Source organism: Lagopus muta, chromosome 3 (genome assembly GCF_023343835.1).
Source record: "Lagopus muta isolate bLagMut1 chromosome 3, bLagMut1 primary, whole genome shotgun sequence".
NCBI lineage: Eukaryota > Metazoa > Chordata > Aves > Galliformes > Phasianidae > Lagopus > Lagopus muta.
This window is the reverse complement of record NC_064435.1, coordinates 90,440,319-90,457,208: the sequence shown is the minus strand read 5'-3', so window position 1 is coordinate 90,457,208 and position 16,890 is coordinate 90,440,319. Positions and strand designations below refer to the sequence as shown.

The 16,890-nt window shown below is 39.4% G+C and overlaps 1 protein-coding gene across 1 annotated transcript in view; it reads right to left on the bottom strand.

Annotated features, from left to right (window-relative positions):
* The window catches only part of CTDP1 (CTD phosphatase subunit 1), a 100,655-nt gene that overhangs the window by 59,227 nt on the left and 24,538 nt on the right, over positions 1 to 16,890 (bottom strand). The window contains exons 9-11 of the mRNA XM_048939068.1: positions 10,109 to 10,250; positions 7,364 to 7,597; positions 21 to 183 (exon numbers count right to left, since the gene is read on the bottom strand). Of these exons, the coding sequence (XP_048795025.1) occupies positions 21 to 183; positions 7,364 to 7,597; positions 10,109 to 10,250 (539 nt within the window). The remainder of the gene's footprint in view (positions 1 to 20; positions 184 to 7,363; positions 7,598 to 10,108; positions 10,251 to 16,890) is intronic.

Sequence of the window (16,890 nt, the reverse complement as noted above, 5' to 3'; positions counted from 1 at the left end):
TCACAGTTAGTTCAGCTCACCTCTTTATCCATACTCTCTAAATCCTCTTTACATAGGGTGTACAGGGGCATTGTCTCAGACATACTTGGCTGGCGTTTTCGCTTAGATGGACCGGGTTGCTCTTCATTTTCAGCCACTGGTAGGTCTTCTTCAAAGATCTGCTGCTGGTGTGGTTGAACAACTCTGAAAAATTTCAGGGGTCTCACATAAGACTTACTTGATTTATAACTTGTCTAGAATAAAATCCTATATACAGCTTATGACTGAATATGTATGACTCCATTTAAAAGGCTTTGACGTTCATCAACTCAACAGAAAGAAAGATCAGGTCTTTCAATACCGCTGCTTTTATTTTCAGCCTTATAGCTTAAGGTCTTATTTTGACACGATATTTACTCTCGTTTTCCCACTGTTTTTGTAAACACCAAACCTTTCCTGTAATTTAGAGCTTTATTAGCTGGAGATGTGTTGCCCTCAAAAGTTCAAGGTTGGTACTCAACATTTGTCCTTTGTTTGACATGTTTATCATTTACAAAACAACTCTTACATTCCTTTCTTGTATTTCTCCTGATCCTACGTTGTGTTTGTATTCTTTAGTCTTAAAATACACTTTTCTAGTTCTCAACCTCTCAGACAAGAAATCTGCAGGTAGAAACCTCATTTCTGTGGCCTCAATCTTCAAATACTTCCCAGATGCTAAAACTATATAAGATGCAAAACAGACCGTGTTCTGTTTGGGTTTGTGTATTTAGACAAATCAGTACTTTCAACTTGAATAATATAATCTCCTTAGTTACTGTATTTAACCATATACACAGGTAGAAAAGTGACAGAATGCATAAAAGAATAACTTCATGGGAATTGCTATATGATGGTAATAAAATGCTTGACAATAACTAGAACAGCAGCAGACATCCATCTTTCTGAGCTAACTTTTCTCCTCCATTACTACCTAGCTAATTAAGACTTGCAGAAGCTACAACTGCTATGCAGAACTTTTATGGGCAGATATCGAGTTTATCACCACACTAACCTCCAGAAACACATCACAGCAGCTCAGCACACCCCAGGGTCACATTTAAAAGATCTCACAGTCAGGAACAGCTCCTGTGTCACAAATTCCTTATGCAAGCTAAAAGATCGTACGTGAGGAGAGCAATTAGCAAAGTTTAAAAGCAGCTGTATATCTGAAATCTCAAGCTGTTTTGAGCTGTAGCCACCAGGTGTGACACCAGTATCAAGCTGTGCATGACAGAGATGGCAATTCAGGAAGGATATAGCACAGTACCTGCTGGCAGGTTTCAGTGCAGCACGGCTGCTCATTATCAAGCTTGTGTTTCCATGCTGTAGAGCTGTTTCTTGAACAACAGCTCTATGCAAAAAACAAAAATTCCACCCCACAACCAAATATGCCTTAAAATTATGTAAATTCAGATACATGAGGTTCTAGAAAAACCATTTATCCTATCATGAATTTAACAGCTTCACGAGAACGCCATATAAACATGAAGATTTCTTTCTACATCAGTATTCCATGAAGCCTGAAGCTGTTGATAGAACTCCTTTAGAGGATTTGTATTTCCTAAATAATATGCCTCCTTCCTGCCAATGCCCACGGACAGGTACAGGATATATGAATTCATATTTTAAACTGGGGGGGAGGACAACACGATGACTTAAGTCAATTGCTTTTTTGCCATGAACTGCACTGCGTGCTACAGAAGATGCACAACTCAACACTATTCAGCACCACAGCAAAAATTGGTGTCCTTGCATTTTGTTTCTTGAATATCCTAGAATTTCCTATGAGGGAAAAAAACTGACTTAGATGTTATGTAAATAAGTGAACCAAACTTTCACTCCTGTTAAATACAATTTAACAGCTGCATCTCTCCTCCTCACCTAAAACTTTCCATTTAAGGCTACATACATTTTTGGTATTAGGTTCCTCTGCCTGGGCAATCATTTTCATTCTTAAGAGGAAAAGAAGTAAAATAAAAATAGTATACCACTGTATTTCCCAAGAGGGTCTTTAACAGTATGCTTCCTGCATCTTTTTAATAGCTACCCTAGCCAAGAGAAAGGTAGTGATGCTCTTCACACTGCTTGTAAAGCAGTGAACGGAAAAATGGAAGATATGAGCATCTTACCCAACTGTATTAACATGGCAAGCTTGACTATGTCAAGCATTATATACTTGGATTATATGCTGCATGCAGGCAGCCAAGTAGTTTTTATTTAGATTAGAAAAAAACTGATCACACAAGAACACAGAATCGTACTGATGACAGAACTCCTTCTGCAGTATCTGCATCATTGTATTCTTGTTTATATACCTTGAATATTTTGGAGAACATCGCCCTCACCTCAAATGTTGGTAAAAGCAGGTACTATTTAGCATCTTTACTGAATGAAATCTGTATTGACAGTTTAATTCAGGAGATACTAGATTTCAAGATCTATGCAAAGCAGTAACATGCAGCAATAATACAAGTCTCAGATTAGTCTTGGAAGACTCCACCAGTGGTTGAAACAGTCAAGAATCCATTGTACACACATGGATCAGCTGTAAATAATGGTTATTAGCAGCTTCTAAATAATTGTCAGATTTTTCCATTATTTTCCAACAGCTACTAGGTAAGAAATACTTCATGAAGTACTTCAAAAGGCAATACAAAACAATGACCTCTTTGAGGTTTGTGACAAGCATTTCGATTTTATCAAACACATTTATCAAGATTTGCTTTTCCATTTGTTATGTAGATTGTAATTAAAGAACATACAAATACACGAATTTACATTTCTTACCAGATTAGATTTATGAGCACTTTTTCAGAAGTAAATATGCATGTATTTAAGCCTATATCGGTTAGTTGGTACTTGCTCATCTTACAGGTAGAGCTACATACATGTGTATGAGAAGTCTACGAGAAGGCTGAGTTCAACACTTGTGGAAATGATCAGCATCTTAATATTCCCACTGATAAAGCACTGAGGCCAAGAATTGTTGTGAAAAGGTTAAAAAAAAATATTGATATCCCATTCACTCAATTGGATACTTTGTTTTTTTGTTGTCAAGATTGATATCATTAGTTAAGAAAAACTGTAATGCTGAGCATGTAAGTTAGACATGAAATTTTGTGACTTGAAATTTTTTCACTTCAGTTTAGTCCAAGAAGCCACCTGCATTTCTTCTCATGGATAACACTAAATCACACACCTCACCAGTTGTCACCATTTCAGTACTTTCCATACTTCCGACAGAATACTGTTCATATTATGAAAGTGCACATTGAGACACATATGTGTTGATAAAGCTCTTACACTATAGGAAAAAAAAAAAGCACCCTTGCTGCTCTCCAACAGGAAAAAAGAGATCAATTGCCACCTATCAGAACAATCAAGAAGCGTCCCACTAGTTCCCAGTACAGCCACAAATTCTTTGCTGTCCTTCTACTTTGACTGCAACAGCCATGACAAAAAGCAGGTATTTACACCTCATAGAACTGAGCAGTGCACAAATCTACATCTAGCACACAAAATGGCAAATAAGTTACAAGAGTCACATGTAGTTCACTGGTGTTGATTTCACTATAAAGTCTGTAGATATTTCAACCCATCATATCCCATTTTAAATTAATTTCTTTGTGGAATTCAAGTTGAACAAGAATGTTGAATCCAAAATTAAAAAACAAGAACTGGCACAGTTAGGAAATTCTATTCAGGTAATTCAGAGCACTTCTTAGTTAGCAGTTTTGCAACTAATTATTTCCAAAACTATTCTTAGAGTAAAAGACAAAAATATTACTGTTATTTCTACAATAGTTTCACTGCATGCCAGAAGGACTGTTGTTGCCTGTTGTCTGAAATTGAGAATCCACTGCAATTTTTAGAAGTTAACAGAGAACAGTACTGCAGGCTTTAACTGCACACCTATGACAGAAGCAGCTGAAAGTATTAATTCAGAAAGTCGTATCTACAGCATTAGAACAAAACAGCACAAAGTCTGTGATGATACAAGATACATTGCCCTCTATCTAAAGGTAACTGCTCTAACATCACCTCTGTGAAATATTACACTAAGCTTTTACTTTTTTTAAAGCTCCATAAGCCATTTAAGCTATCATTAATACTAAAGAAAGGAAGGACATGATGGCAATATTTATGCTTTAGCTATTGCTCAGAAGAGAGCAAAACTGTTCATACTCAGCTTTTTGTTACTTGTTTACAGCCTTGGTGTTCTGTCTGTATCACGCGTTCTATCCATTAAATTACTTTAAATAGTATTTGGTATCTGATCTCCACAACTTTTATCAGGATATTCCTTATAACTGTAGATAGGTGAGTTGTCTGACAAATACGGACATATCCCAATTCAGGCATCACTGCTGGCAACTGAGAAATTTTACCACTGGAACCAAATTATCAGGAAATTACAATGAAAATACTGATTATCCGCCAGCAAAAGAAGGCCATGAAGATGATCAAAGGGCTAAAGCACCTCCAATATGGGCACAGGCTGAAAGAGTTGGGGCTCTTCAGCCTGGACAAGAGAAGTCTCCAGAAGGAACCTTCTAGCAGCTTGCCAGTACCTGAAGTGGTCCTACAGGACCCTTCCCTATCTTCCCTATCTGGGAAAGAACTTTTTATGAGGACATGTAGTGACAGGACAAGGGGAAATGGCTTTAACCTGGGAGAGGGTAGATTTAGACTAGATATTAGGAGGAAATTCTTTACTGTGAGGGTGAGGAGACACTGGAACAGGTTGCCCAGCGAGGTTGTGGATGATGCCCCCTCGTTTTCAACGCCAGACTGGAAGGGGCTTTGAGCAACCTAATCTAGACAGAGGCATCCCTCCTATAGCAGGGGGCTGGAATTAGATGATCTAGTTGATGAACTAGATGATCTGACACTAAAAACTGCTGAAATGAAATAAAACAAGGGAGTGGGAAGGAGATGCTATCTCACTGCATCCTCAAAGTATTCAGGGTTCTGAGAAACTGAACTAAGATAACAGATGATTTTTAAGGTTCTTTCAAACTCAAGATATCTCAGAATTCTGTTCTTCTCTTCTCCCATAAAAGGATTAAATGAAAAACCTCTGTGTTAAAGAGAAAAGGAATATGCGTGGACATAACTTTTCTTTAAGTTGTTGACAAACATAGAATGAGCACCAAGACCTTTACTTTATAAAGTGATTATTAATATCAGTGTAAACCATCTTAGAAGCATCATGACAACTATAAACACATACAGCCTTACTGACAGTATTTCTAAACAACCTCCTTTCCAGAAGAACTGGCAAACAAAAGCCAGAAGGTTTCCTGGATACATACTCAGTATGTCTACATACGCGATGTCCTTTGCAGATGACACGAAACTGGCAAGAAGTGCTGATCTGCCCAGGGAAAGAAAGGCCCTACAGAGGGATCTGGACAGGTTGGACTGTTGGGTTGAGCCCAATGGGGTGAAGTTCAACAAGACCAAGTGCCTTTTGTCCTGTGATGCAGACACAACAACCCCATGCAATGCTACAAGCTTGGGGCAGAGCGGCTGTTAGACTGTAGAGGAAATGGACCTGAGAGCATTGGTCAGTGCTTTGCTGAACATGATCCAGTAGTGTGCCCAGGTGGTCAAGAACCCCAACGTCATCCTGGCTTGTACAAAACAGTGTAGCCAGCAGGAGCATGAAAACAATCATCCCTCTGTACTCTGCTTTGGTGATGCTACACATTGTGTACTGTGCTCAGTTTTGGGCTCCTCGCTACAAGAAAGGCTCTGAGACACTGAAGCATGTCCAGGGGAAGGCAGCAAAGCTGGTGAGGGGTCTGGAGCACAAATCTGATGAAGAGTGGCTGAGGGAGCTGGGATTGTTCAGTCTGGAGAAGAGGAGGCTCAGGGGAGACATTATTGCTCTCTACAACTTCCTGAAGGGAGGCTGTGGTGAGGTGGGAGTTGGCCTCTTCCTACATAACTAGTGATAGACCTAGGGGGAATAGCCTTAAGTTGCACAAGGGGAGATTCAGATTGGATGCCAGGAATAACTTCTCCAAAAGAGCAGCCAGGTGCAGGAACAGACTGCCCGGGGAGGTGGTGGAGTCACCAACCCTGGTGACATTCAAGAGATGTTTATATGTTGTATTGAGGAACATGGTTTAGTGGGAAGTACTGGTGATAGTTGGGTGGCCAGACTGGATCATCTACAGGAGGTCTTTTCTAATCTTAGTGATTCTATAATTCTTCTTCCTGTTCATTTAACATACCGTAGTGAAATAAAATATAGACTTCAAAGACAGTTGAAAAAGAGCTGAAAACATGATGCGTCTCCACAAACTACAGACTGAAAAAGCCCCTTGTGTTCCCAGAAACAATATAAAGAAAACATGAAAAAAAAACAAACAAAAAAGACCAACCAAATAGGCCAAAATAATTTAGCTACAGGCATTGAAAGAAAAAAAAAAAAAAAAGCTATTCTACTGCACAAAATCTTTAGAAATTATACACCTCAAAAGGCATGGGCTAGAGAACTTTACATTAATGATTGTATTTTTGTAGTTGATTAACTGAATTGCTTTCTAGCAACTGTTTTTTACTCTGATCACACCGTGAAAAGGAATTTTCATCACATTTTGCAAAGATAAGTGCTTGGCCTACAGCCAGATACTTCTTTACCACTGGTGTCAAGAAGAAATACTGAACTGTTAGCATTCCAGAAAATAAGGCGTCTTACACAGGTACTCAGGAATACATTTTGAATATTTTATGCATCCATAAGAAAGAAATGTTTTTGTTACTTAACCAAACCCACACGTTTTGATGAAGTCTAGAAGCTAGCCTTACACTTCAGGCCTTCTCCTGCTTCCAGTGTCTTGATTTAGTGCTGCTAGGATTACTAACTAGTACTTAGTCTATGGCTATACTAAATAATACTTAATTAACTACAATCTTCTACCACTTACATTCTTCAGAACAGACACCTATGACATCTACAAGAATTATTAGACAAGGAAGAAAATTTTTTTTACCAACAAAAGCCAAATCCCATGAGATATATTTCACAGAGGAAAAAAACGTCCTCCCCCAAGTCCTCCCCCAAACACACAGCACACAAGCTACACACTGCATTTATTTATTACAGTTTCTACGTACCTGTATGAAGCACAAAAAGCACCTACAATTCTAGGATCCTGATTTTGCTTCAGTTGACTACTCTTTCTTTTATTTCCTTCAGCTAACAGTCCACCCTTTTTAAAAAGCAGAAAACTGAAGCAACGATAACCATGTGATCAAAAGCAAAGATAATCAAATTTCCTACAACATCTGAAAATACAGTTGAAGTGACTCATAGCTATGCTTTATGTACCTGAAGGATGAGTGTTCACCATGGACAGGTAAGGTGATGGGAGGAGCTGGAGACTGGATGTACATAGACTGGCCAGATGTTTGAGAGCCTCCTTTCCTGATTAGCTTTCCAGTGTTAGGATCATAAAGTCGAACTTCAGGACCAGGTTGAGACTTGGGATGGATGGGTGTTGGATGAAACAGAGCTGTCTGAAATGTGCTGTGTGTATCAGGAAACGTGGCAGGGCTATTTTCTCTGTTGGATGAAATATAAAAAAAAAATGCTTTAAATTTAAATGGACTACCTAAGGAAAATGTAAGAAGTGTGCATTCCTTCTTTCCTGCGGGAGGGGAAAAAAAAACAACCAATGCCTTGGAAAACATCTGAGGAAACATTCCCTTCCCCACCTCTCCCCCAGTTAAAGTCTCACTGAATAAACAAAAAAGCAAGACAATTTCATGCTTATGTTATTTAAAATATAAACTGAAATGTTGTCTTAAAGTTACTGAAATCGCTTCCATGTGGAAACAACTACGCTACCAGAATAACAATCTGCACATATGTAACAAAGAAAAAAGCACACTGTGTCATATCTTAGCATTTGCACTTGAACACGGCTCTGAGACAAAATAAACACGCAGCATTAATTTGCAAATTCCCCAAATTCATTTGTTAAAATATTACACCACATCTGATCGCTCTGCTGCATTTTGTAACATTTTAGAAGGATTAACAGAAATATGCACATAGGTCTGCAGGAATAACTTACAGCAAACTATCCAAGTAAGATTAAGTACCACGAGAAAAGGAAGCAAATCGACTCATTAAGAATAAACAACATCAGATAAAATAGCATGCAGAGCACTAGGAAACTAATGCTACAAAAAACCCAAAACAAAACAATTACACCATTTCTAAAGAAGTTGCAGAAGTGTGGCTAATAAAGTATTTTCATTTAGCAATTTCATTTAGATAAATGTGCAACTCACTGAAGTTTTAGGGGAAAACATACGAAGTTAAGATATATTTTACTTGAAACAAAGTGGGAAAATTATCATGTGTCCATGAAGTGGAAAAATAAAATCAGAAAAGTCATAGAGTGGCTTAGTTAGGATATATTAATGATCATCCAGTTCCAACCCCCCTGGCAGGGGGGTTGGCAGGGTTGCCAACCATTAGATCAGGCTTCCCAGAATCCCATCCAACCCTGCCTTGAATGCCTCCTGGAATGGGGCATCCACAACCTTCTATGGGCAACCTGTTCCTGTAACTCATTACCTTCTGAGTAAAAATAAATAAAGAAATAATAAATAAAAGAAAGTTACCCAACATCTAACCTAAATCTGCCCTCTTTCAGCTTACAGCCATTCCTCCTTGTCCCTTTTGTATCAAACTGCATAAAAAGTCAGCCCCCCTCCTGTTTGTAAGCTCCATTCAAGAACTGGAAGGCCACAATGAGATCTCTCCAGAGTCTTCTTTTCCCCAACCTAAACAAGCCCAGCTCCCTCAATCTTTCTTCGTACAAAAAGCACTCCAGCTCTTTGATACCTTTGTGGCCCTCCTTCTGACCCACTCTAGCAGCTCTTTTTCCTCTACTCAGCTCCCCAGGCTTGGCCACATGACTCCAGACAGCGCTTACAAGGACAAGGCAAATGGGGATTGTCATCTCTCCCTGCTGGCCACTTCCTTTTTTGATGCAGCCCAGGATGCTGTTGGCTAAAATGAGTAGAGAGTCCTACATTCTCCTACCTAGACATAAAAAAAACTACGCAAGCAAGTTGCTATCCAGATTACTGGCAGTTACTACTAGTTTTCTAGTAGAAATAATCTCTGAATTTGATTAAATAAGTTAATAGTACTTTTTAAAAACAAATGTTCTAGTCAAGCACACGTTTGCAGTTAATCTCCCATCTGATAAGTGACTTTATGCTCAGTGTTTCTGCTTTTGCTGTCTTTGGTATATACGAGGTGATTACACAGGCACACTTTACCCTCATAAAGGAAATCTCTCACTTGCTCAAGTCATTCAATCACACTTCAAGGGAAGGTCCTTTGATAGGCTTGCAAGCTGCTATTAGTGCAAGTTTATCTAAACAGACCAAACAGAGAAGCTGAAGCTAGCTCTACAGTACATGCTGCAAGTTATTTTAGCCCTGTCTCTTTCCTCACTAGGTCTGCTCTTTGGCTTCCTCTGCATTAGTATAGCTTGTCACTGTTCCTTCTATTTGGTGGCATTCAAGTGCACGCATAATTTTTAACCCCTTCTCCTTCACCATACCACATTATCTCCAAACTTCTCGTTCTCTAACTACTACCTTTCCTCCAGTTTTAGCTATCTTCACATATTCCCCCTTTATGTTTTTCTCCCCTCATCTTCACCTTGTCTCTCTCCTTTTCTTCTTTACTAAGCGTCAGGACAAAAATGCAATACTTCACCAATTTCTCATGTTATGGGAGTGTACAATAGATTTGTCAGCATGAATGCTCCCAAACCTTGGTGGCATTCCCTATGTTACATGAGCGAGCTAACAAGGTCAACTGCTCCAGCTGAAGTAGCCAACAAAAACTACTGAAGAAACCAAGAGCACAACTGATTTCTCCTACTAGTCACTGGACTGCCTCTCATTAGTAATTTTCAGTTTAAGCATCATAGAAATAGACAAAAACAGTTTTCATAAACTTGTAAGCATTATACACTATACTGGGCTTGTCAGAAACTGGTCTGCATAATGTTTTCATACCCTGCTCCCTCAAATTTGCATTTACCTGTGTGTTTTGATGTAGTCATCCTTCAAGGGAAACAGCTGTTCCTCAACCTTGTCCCAGCGCTCCAAGCAGCTCCACAACCAGTCAGGGTTTACAACATGGAGGTCTTTGCAGTCCTGAGCTTGTCGTACTTTTTCTGTGCCTATTATGAAGTTAAATGTAACATTACCATATTCCTGGGTATATACACAAGACAGTTTTAAGTACAAACTGGTTTATGAAAGACATTTCTTGCCACCAATAATAAGTAAATAAAAAACAAAATCTCTAAGAAAACAGTTCTAACTAGTACAAGTGAGCCTCTGCACCACGTATGACACAGTCCAACTCAATCTGCATGGGAAACTGGCACAATGGAAGTACTCCAAAATTAATTTGTACAGAAAGTTTCTACACTTCTGTGTTAACTAAATAACAACCTAAAGTTTTGCATTACATTTCCTTCACTTGTATTTGTCAGATCCAAGCAGCAATGGCTCTTCAACACTGTTAAAGACTAGGAATAACTTACCACACTTTCTTATGCAAAGTCCCCCTACACCTACCTTTGTATGGTACAACACACTGCCATTTAACAGCCATCCACCTACCCCACCTATTTTACAGAAGCATGGTCAAAGCAGACAAGTAGATTATTTAGTGCCAGAGAGGAACAACAAACACAAAGTTTGTTGGCTAGCAGAAAGTCCATACGAAACTATTCGCAGTGCAACACGTAAGCAACAACCGATCACAAATTCCATCCTCCAGACAAGCCACCATAAAAGAAACTCTATAATGTTGCAACACATCTTTGCCAAGAAGCTTCAGAACCAGTGAGTAAAAACAAGCCAATAAAATAAAAGGTGAAATTGACACTGAAGTCTGGCTGTCCAAACATATCAAGAATGCATTTCCTCCTTACATTTGACTAGGTGGAAGACAGACAAATAAATAAATGAACGAACAGCAGTATTTGTTTCATATTTATGAAATGTGTACAGTAGGCCTTAATATCTGGAGATAAATTTATAAAACTTGCTCAGAAGTTGTTAAATATAAGCTGTATAGAAAAAAACAACCATGATTCTGACCTGCTGTGTGCCTCAATTGTAGCACCTTTACACTACAGAGGGTATTACAGTTGAGAATCTTAGGATTTCAGAGACCTATATAAGATGAACAAAGATGCAAGACAAGAGCTATTACAGAAACTGTACTGAAATCAGGTTCATAAACATAAAAATGTCAAGAAAAACAACAAAACCAAGATACTTATTCCAAGTTTAGGTGTTTGTGCCTGGTTTCAATACTGAATCAAATATTAGACATGACTAGCCATGCTGTTCTTCATATAACAACTCTGGAGCTGACAGAACACGGTGTACATAGGTCACTCCAAAAGTAATCCTTCTTATTTATTTCCAGAGAAACTATAACAGATAGAAAAGTGGGATAACACTACCTGAGTGAGCAAATTCTCAGCTACAAAACACTACTATTCAACATAGTGACCACCAATAGCTATGCATTTTCATCAGCCACGAACAAGAACCTGCATGCCATCTCATAGAACTCCACACAGCTGTCCTGAACCATTACTTGTCTTTCGTGTCACTGTCACCACTGCTGAAACACAACACACCACCCACTGCCTCACTGTGCTCACATCCACTTGTTTGGTCTCCAAAACATTCAGCACACATCCATGACTTTTTTCTGTGTGGAGGAATTAAATTGCACACCTCTGCTTCATATGCACTTCCATCTCAGATGCCACTTTGTCAGACTGCTCCTCAGCTGCCATCTGTCACACGGCCACAAAACACAATGGTGAAAAGATCCAACCTCTACTGCCCTACCACCAACATCCACTTCTGATGTTGTAAGGACAGGCTGTAGCAGACGTAGCTGCTTCAAATCAGTTTCTGATCACCCAAGAAAGGTAGAGGTCACAATCTGGTAATAAAGAAGGAATTTTTACCCCTTTTCAAGAATCTGGGCTTGCCTAACACACCAAAGAAGGCAATCTCTGAATAGAGATGCTTCTCTTGTGCGTGCCAGCCCTTTAATGAGGTTAGGGAGGCACAGGCCCAAGGTCCATCCCTTCCAGACACAGAGGTGAGTTGCTTCCACTGCGCTCCCAGAGCCAGCTATACCCCTTCATGAGGTACTCAATCACTGGTTCAGGCCATGACCTAACAGTTTCCATTGGACACAATAAATAGGAGGCATTATCTTCAGAGCAACCCTTGCAGAATAGCAAGAAGTGCAATTTCTGTAATAAGCATACAGAATAGTTAAGCAGAGCTGTGGTGAACATGGATCATGCTTGGAACATCTGAATAAAAGCTTTTCTGCTTCTGTTGCACATCTACTTCTCCAACTCAAGATACTGCTGCTCCTTTTGAACTGCATCAGAAGGAACCAAAATATAACCACGAAACACTTAACAGATAAAATGAGGTGAAGGTGTATATGAGAAGATATCTTCCTTGAGATATCCCTAAAGCTGAACTTTCTGTATTACCAGCCATTTCATCTTTTTGCCCTTTGCATACACGTATACATTTCACATTTGTGCATATCGGATCATTTCATGTTGGACATAGCTACTGAGGTTCTAAATCAATTTCTCCTCTCGTCAATAGGATTGTAATGAAACAAACCATTTTCCAGTGCTGGGTTAAGGTGCACTTGGTGATGTGAATAGCACTGTGTAACCACACCAACTCCTTATACCCAGAAGTCTTACCTTTCTCAGCACTGTAACTTGCAGTTCTTCTGCTTCCTCCCTATTTTTGAAGGGCAGCTGCCTATTGCAGCATACTGGAAATAGCATCAAGTAATACGACTGTCATCTCACAGGCTGTCTTCTATTTCTAGATGACATCTTGAGAAATCAAGATTTCATAGATATAAGGCTCTTTGAGCAAGATTTGATGGAACACCAAATTTAACTGATAGAAGAAATAGTACTGCAATATTTAATATCCTTGCCCTGTCCTCCCCTCTCTCACCAGTGTAACTTTCTGTTTTGGAAGCTTATCAAGGAGAAACAATTAGTCCAGAAAAAGGATTTTAATGTAAATAATAGTAATTCTGATGCATCTATAATATCTGAATCATGCAGCTGGCTAAAAATCATCAGAGAATTTTTGTTTCCTGGACAATCTTTTGCATTATTTTCCTTTATTCCTCTTTCTTTACGTCAAATTCCAATCTAAAATTGCTTCCAAAAAATGTCAAGAAGGACTTTCCACACAAAGCAGCTAGGGTTTAAATTTATCACATCTACCCCCTATGGATACAGCTGGAAGCACTTAATATTAGTAAAAGATTTTCAATCCTGGAGAAGGAACTAAACAATGCTACCACTGAACTTGCAAACAAAAGGTTAAAAATCAAACACAAAAAAGCCACAATGAAGCAACAATAAAAGAACACGAAAACCCCACCAAAAAACCCCATCAACCAGCTCCTACTAAATTTATTATTAATTGATCAACACCCACAATGCTGCAATGAACTTCTACAGACATTCTTCACAAGACAGTTTTATTATAGCACTTTACTTGGGCTTATCCAAAGTATGAAGGCACTTAAGCCCAGAAGACAAATGAGACTTGGGCTGCATGTTTATGAAGCCCAAGAAGTGTTATACGGCGTACTTGGCCATGTTCTCAATACCAAACAGCACAGCCCAGCAGAGCAGAACAGAAGCTGGAGGAAAGATGTGCACCTCATCAGCTTTCACGGACCTTTGCTTTGGCTTAGCTCTGCTTTGTCCCAGAGACCAAATACCTTTGACTGTTCATTCATTTGCACTTTCCAATTCAATTTCACCCTAAAGTAATTGAGCGTGCAAGCTTGAGACTGCTCCAGGGTTAGCCAAAGTACACTTAAGAATTCACTCTCAGAAGACCCCTCAAATTGTAACATTAGGAAGTCAGTGTACCCTGAGGGCAGCTTATATAACCAGGTGATCAGTTGGCAGCTTTCTCTGTTCTCTCAGCATCTCCAAGCTAGTCAGCCATAAGCATTAAGAAGATAGATGAGGACGAATAAAAGGAGATACGGTCATATGGCAAATGACATTTTAAACAACCTTAACATATACTAAGCCACCAAGAATAATGAATTGATTCCCAAATAGCTTTCAAAACATGGGAAGAGGCAGAAAATGAAATGTAATTTAAAAAAAGAAAAGTTAAGGGCACAGACTGAATTATACCCATTTCTACGTAACAGAGGGATTTTCAAATGACCTGAATAGCTTTTACCATCTTCAACAGCAAAAACTTAGCTTAAAAATCAACTACAGTATCTTCCGTTTGTTCAGGAAGCAACATACATAGGTCACTCTGAAAGTAATGCCTCTTATCTTCTTCCATGGAAACTACAACAGATACAAAGACTGGAATAACACTAGAGCAAGTTCTCACACACAAAACACTATTTTTTTCAACAGTCACCACCACAGCTATTTGCTTTTGCCAGCAATGAAGAACAGCCTGCATGCTGTGTTCAGAAAACTCTGCACCAGAGCAGGTGACCCGCTGTTGCCACTGCTGACACGCATTAACTACTGCCTCTCTGTGCTCACATCCACTGTTTGATCCCCATAATCGTTCCACAGGTGTTGATGAATGCCAGTGGGTGCTATTTTCCCCCCACACTGAGGAATTCAGGGACACACCTTTGCTTCATGCACACTTCCACGCCAGATGCCATTTTGTCAGAGTGCCCCTCTGCTGCCATCTGTCACGCAGCAACGACGTGCAATGGAATACTGTCAGGAAGGTTCAACCCCTACTGCCATCCCACCAACATCTGCCTCTGATGTTGTAGGCCAACATAATAAACAGGAGGCATTACTTTCAGAGCAGCCTTCATAACAAGATTTATGAAACATTGCAGCAAATGTTTAGCCGTGTGTGTGTGTGTGTGTGTGTGGCTATACCTCATTATGCAGTGCTGTTCACTGTTGCTCAGATCAAAGAACAGATGTTTTACAAAAATGAAACAAGATTTATGTGGCATATAAATAGAGTGGGAAGAATTACATGGTAGCCTTTTCTCAGTCACTCAGATTTAGGAAAGCTGATTAGATGGCCAGTAATCCAGGCAGATAGTATTTTCCTCCCTATCTAAGAGAAAATTAAGACTCTGTTTTCTAGTTAAGAACAAGGATTTATTCATTTTTTAGAATCTGCAGTATCTGTACTGGAAAGAAACAAACTGCCTGTTTGCAGAAAAACAGACAATCACACACATACTCAAACAAATTTAAACTATTCACTGCAGCAGGCTGCAAGGACACTGTAAATGCAACCCCAAATAGCAACTATTTGCTTTGCAGATGGAGCAATTAATTGTGCTATGCTCACAGGTGGGGAAACCTTCCCTCAAACCTCCCAGTCTTGGGGGTGCACTGTTTCACACTGATTTCCCCTTCTGTTCATCACTCTCAAGCTAGCACTGCTTACCCCCACAAGTGCTGAACGTGCCATCTTACACGCTCAACTAAAGAGCAGTCATCACGTAGCTTAACTTTCTTGGTCTGAGTGCTGTCTGCCATTCTTAGTGGCATCATGCAGAAACACCACGCTGACAGCTATGCTTCAACATCACCTTCCATGGCCAGGTGCAGGGTGGTGCTGGTGGAGAGGAACAACTCGTCTAGTTTCAGCACTGAAGACACAAGCTTGCAAGTAACACTACAGAGGGAATGTGCTCCCCTCCACCATTTCACAAGCAATTAGATAGGAAGCAGAGTTTCAGACGTTTCCATTCGCGTGGCTTACCTGCGGCAAATAAAGACTTGCCTGATTCCCATACAAGAATCAGTATGAAAATTATGTTGACAGCTGAATTATCACAACTCCAACTCAGAGGACACAATTTATATCCTTAAAATCTGATTAAATTTCAGAGATTCCCTCATGAAATTAGGATACAGCAAAAAAAACCAAAACCCTCCAATCTAAACAAATGTGAGGGGGTCTTCAGTTGAAAAACAGGAATGAACTTCTCCCACACAACAGCAAAGCTACACACAGTGAAAATCTTACATGAAAAAGAAATAAATAGGAGAATATAGTTCTGTCACTCTAAATATCCCTATCTCACTGCCATTGTTACAGCAGTAATTAGAGTGCTGATGAGAGATGACAATAGCCTTGCCTGTCAGGCAGAAAAGACCTCCAAGTTATACTTGCTTTGAATGGATGCAATTACTTTTCCTTAGTAAAGATGCAGGTCAGCTTCCAAATACTGACAATAAATGTTTTTCAGCCCAACAATTCACGAGTGGCATTACTCCTGCTATTTCTAGCTTTAATTCACTTGCAATATTTGAATGTATTTTCCTGTTTTAAATACCAAGAGCAACAACAACAACACAAGAACATCCTATAAGAGAGTCCGGGTCTTGGCATAAAGTCAGAAAATATGAACTGCTCAGTGAAAAATAATAATAGCTTTGATTCAAATACTCTGAAAATAATACACTGAAAATCTAAAGATAAAATAGTTTATACTAAGATCTACATCAGTGGATGATCACTAAGAATGTGCAGGCAGCAAAGAATTTGCTTAAGCCCCCTCTCCCCAAAACAGAACACAAAATGTCTCTCTATATGTAATACTGCTCCCCAGCCCCAACCTGCTGGATGCCTCAAAGACAAAAACCATTTTCAACTACTTCTCATTTTCTCTTGCTGTGCATCTTAACCTGATCTCAAGTAACAGCTTTTCCACCAGAGACGTGGGGAACAGGGGATGGTGTTGGATTCATGCAC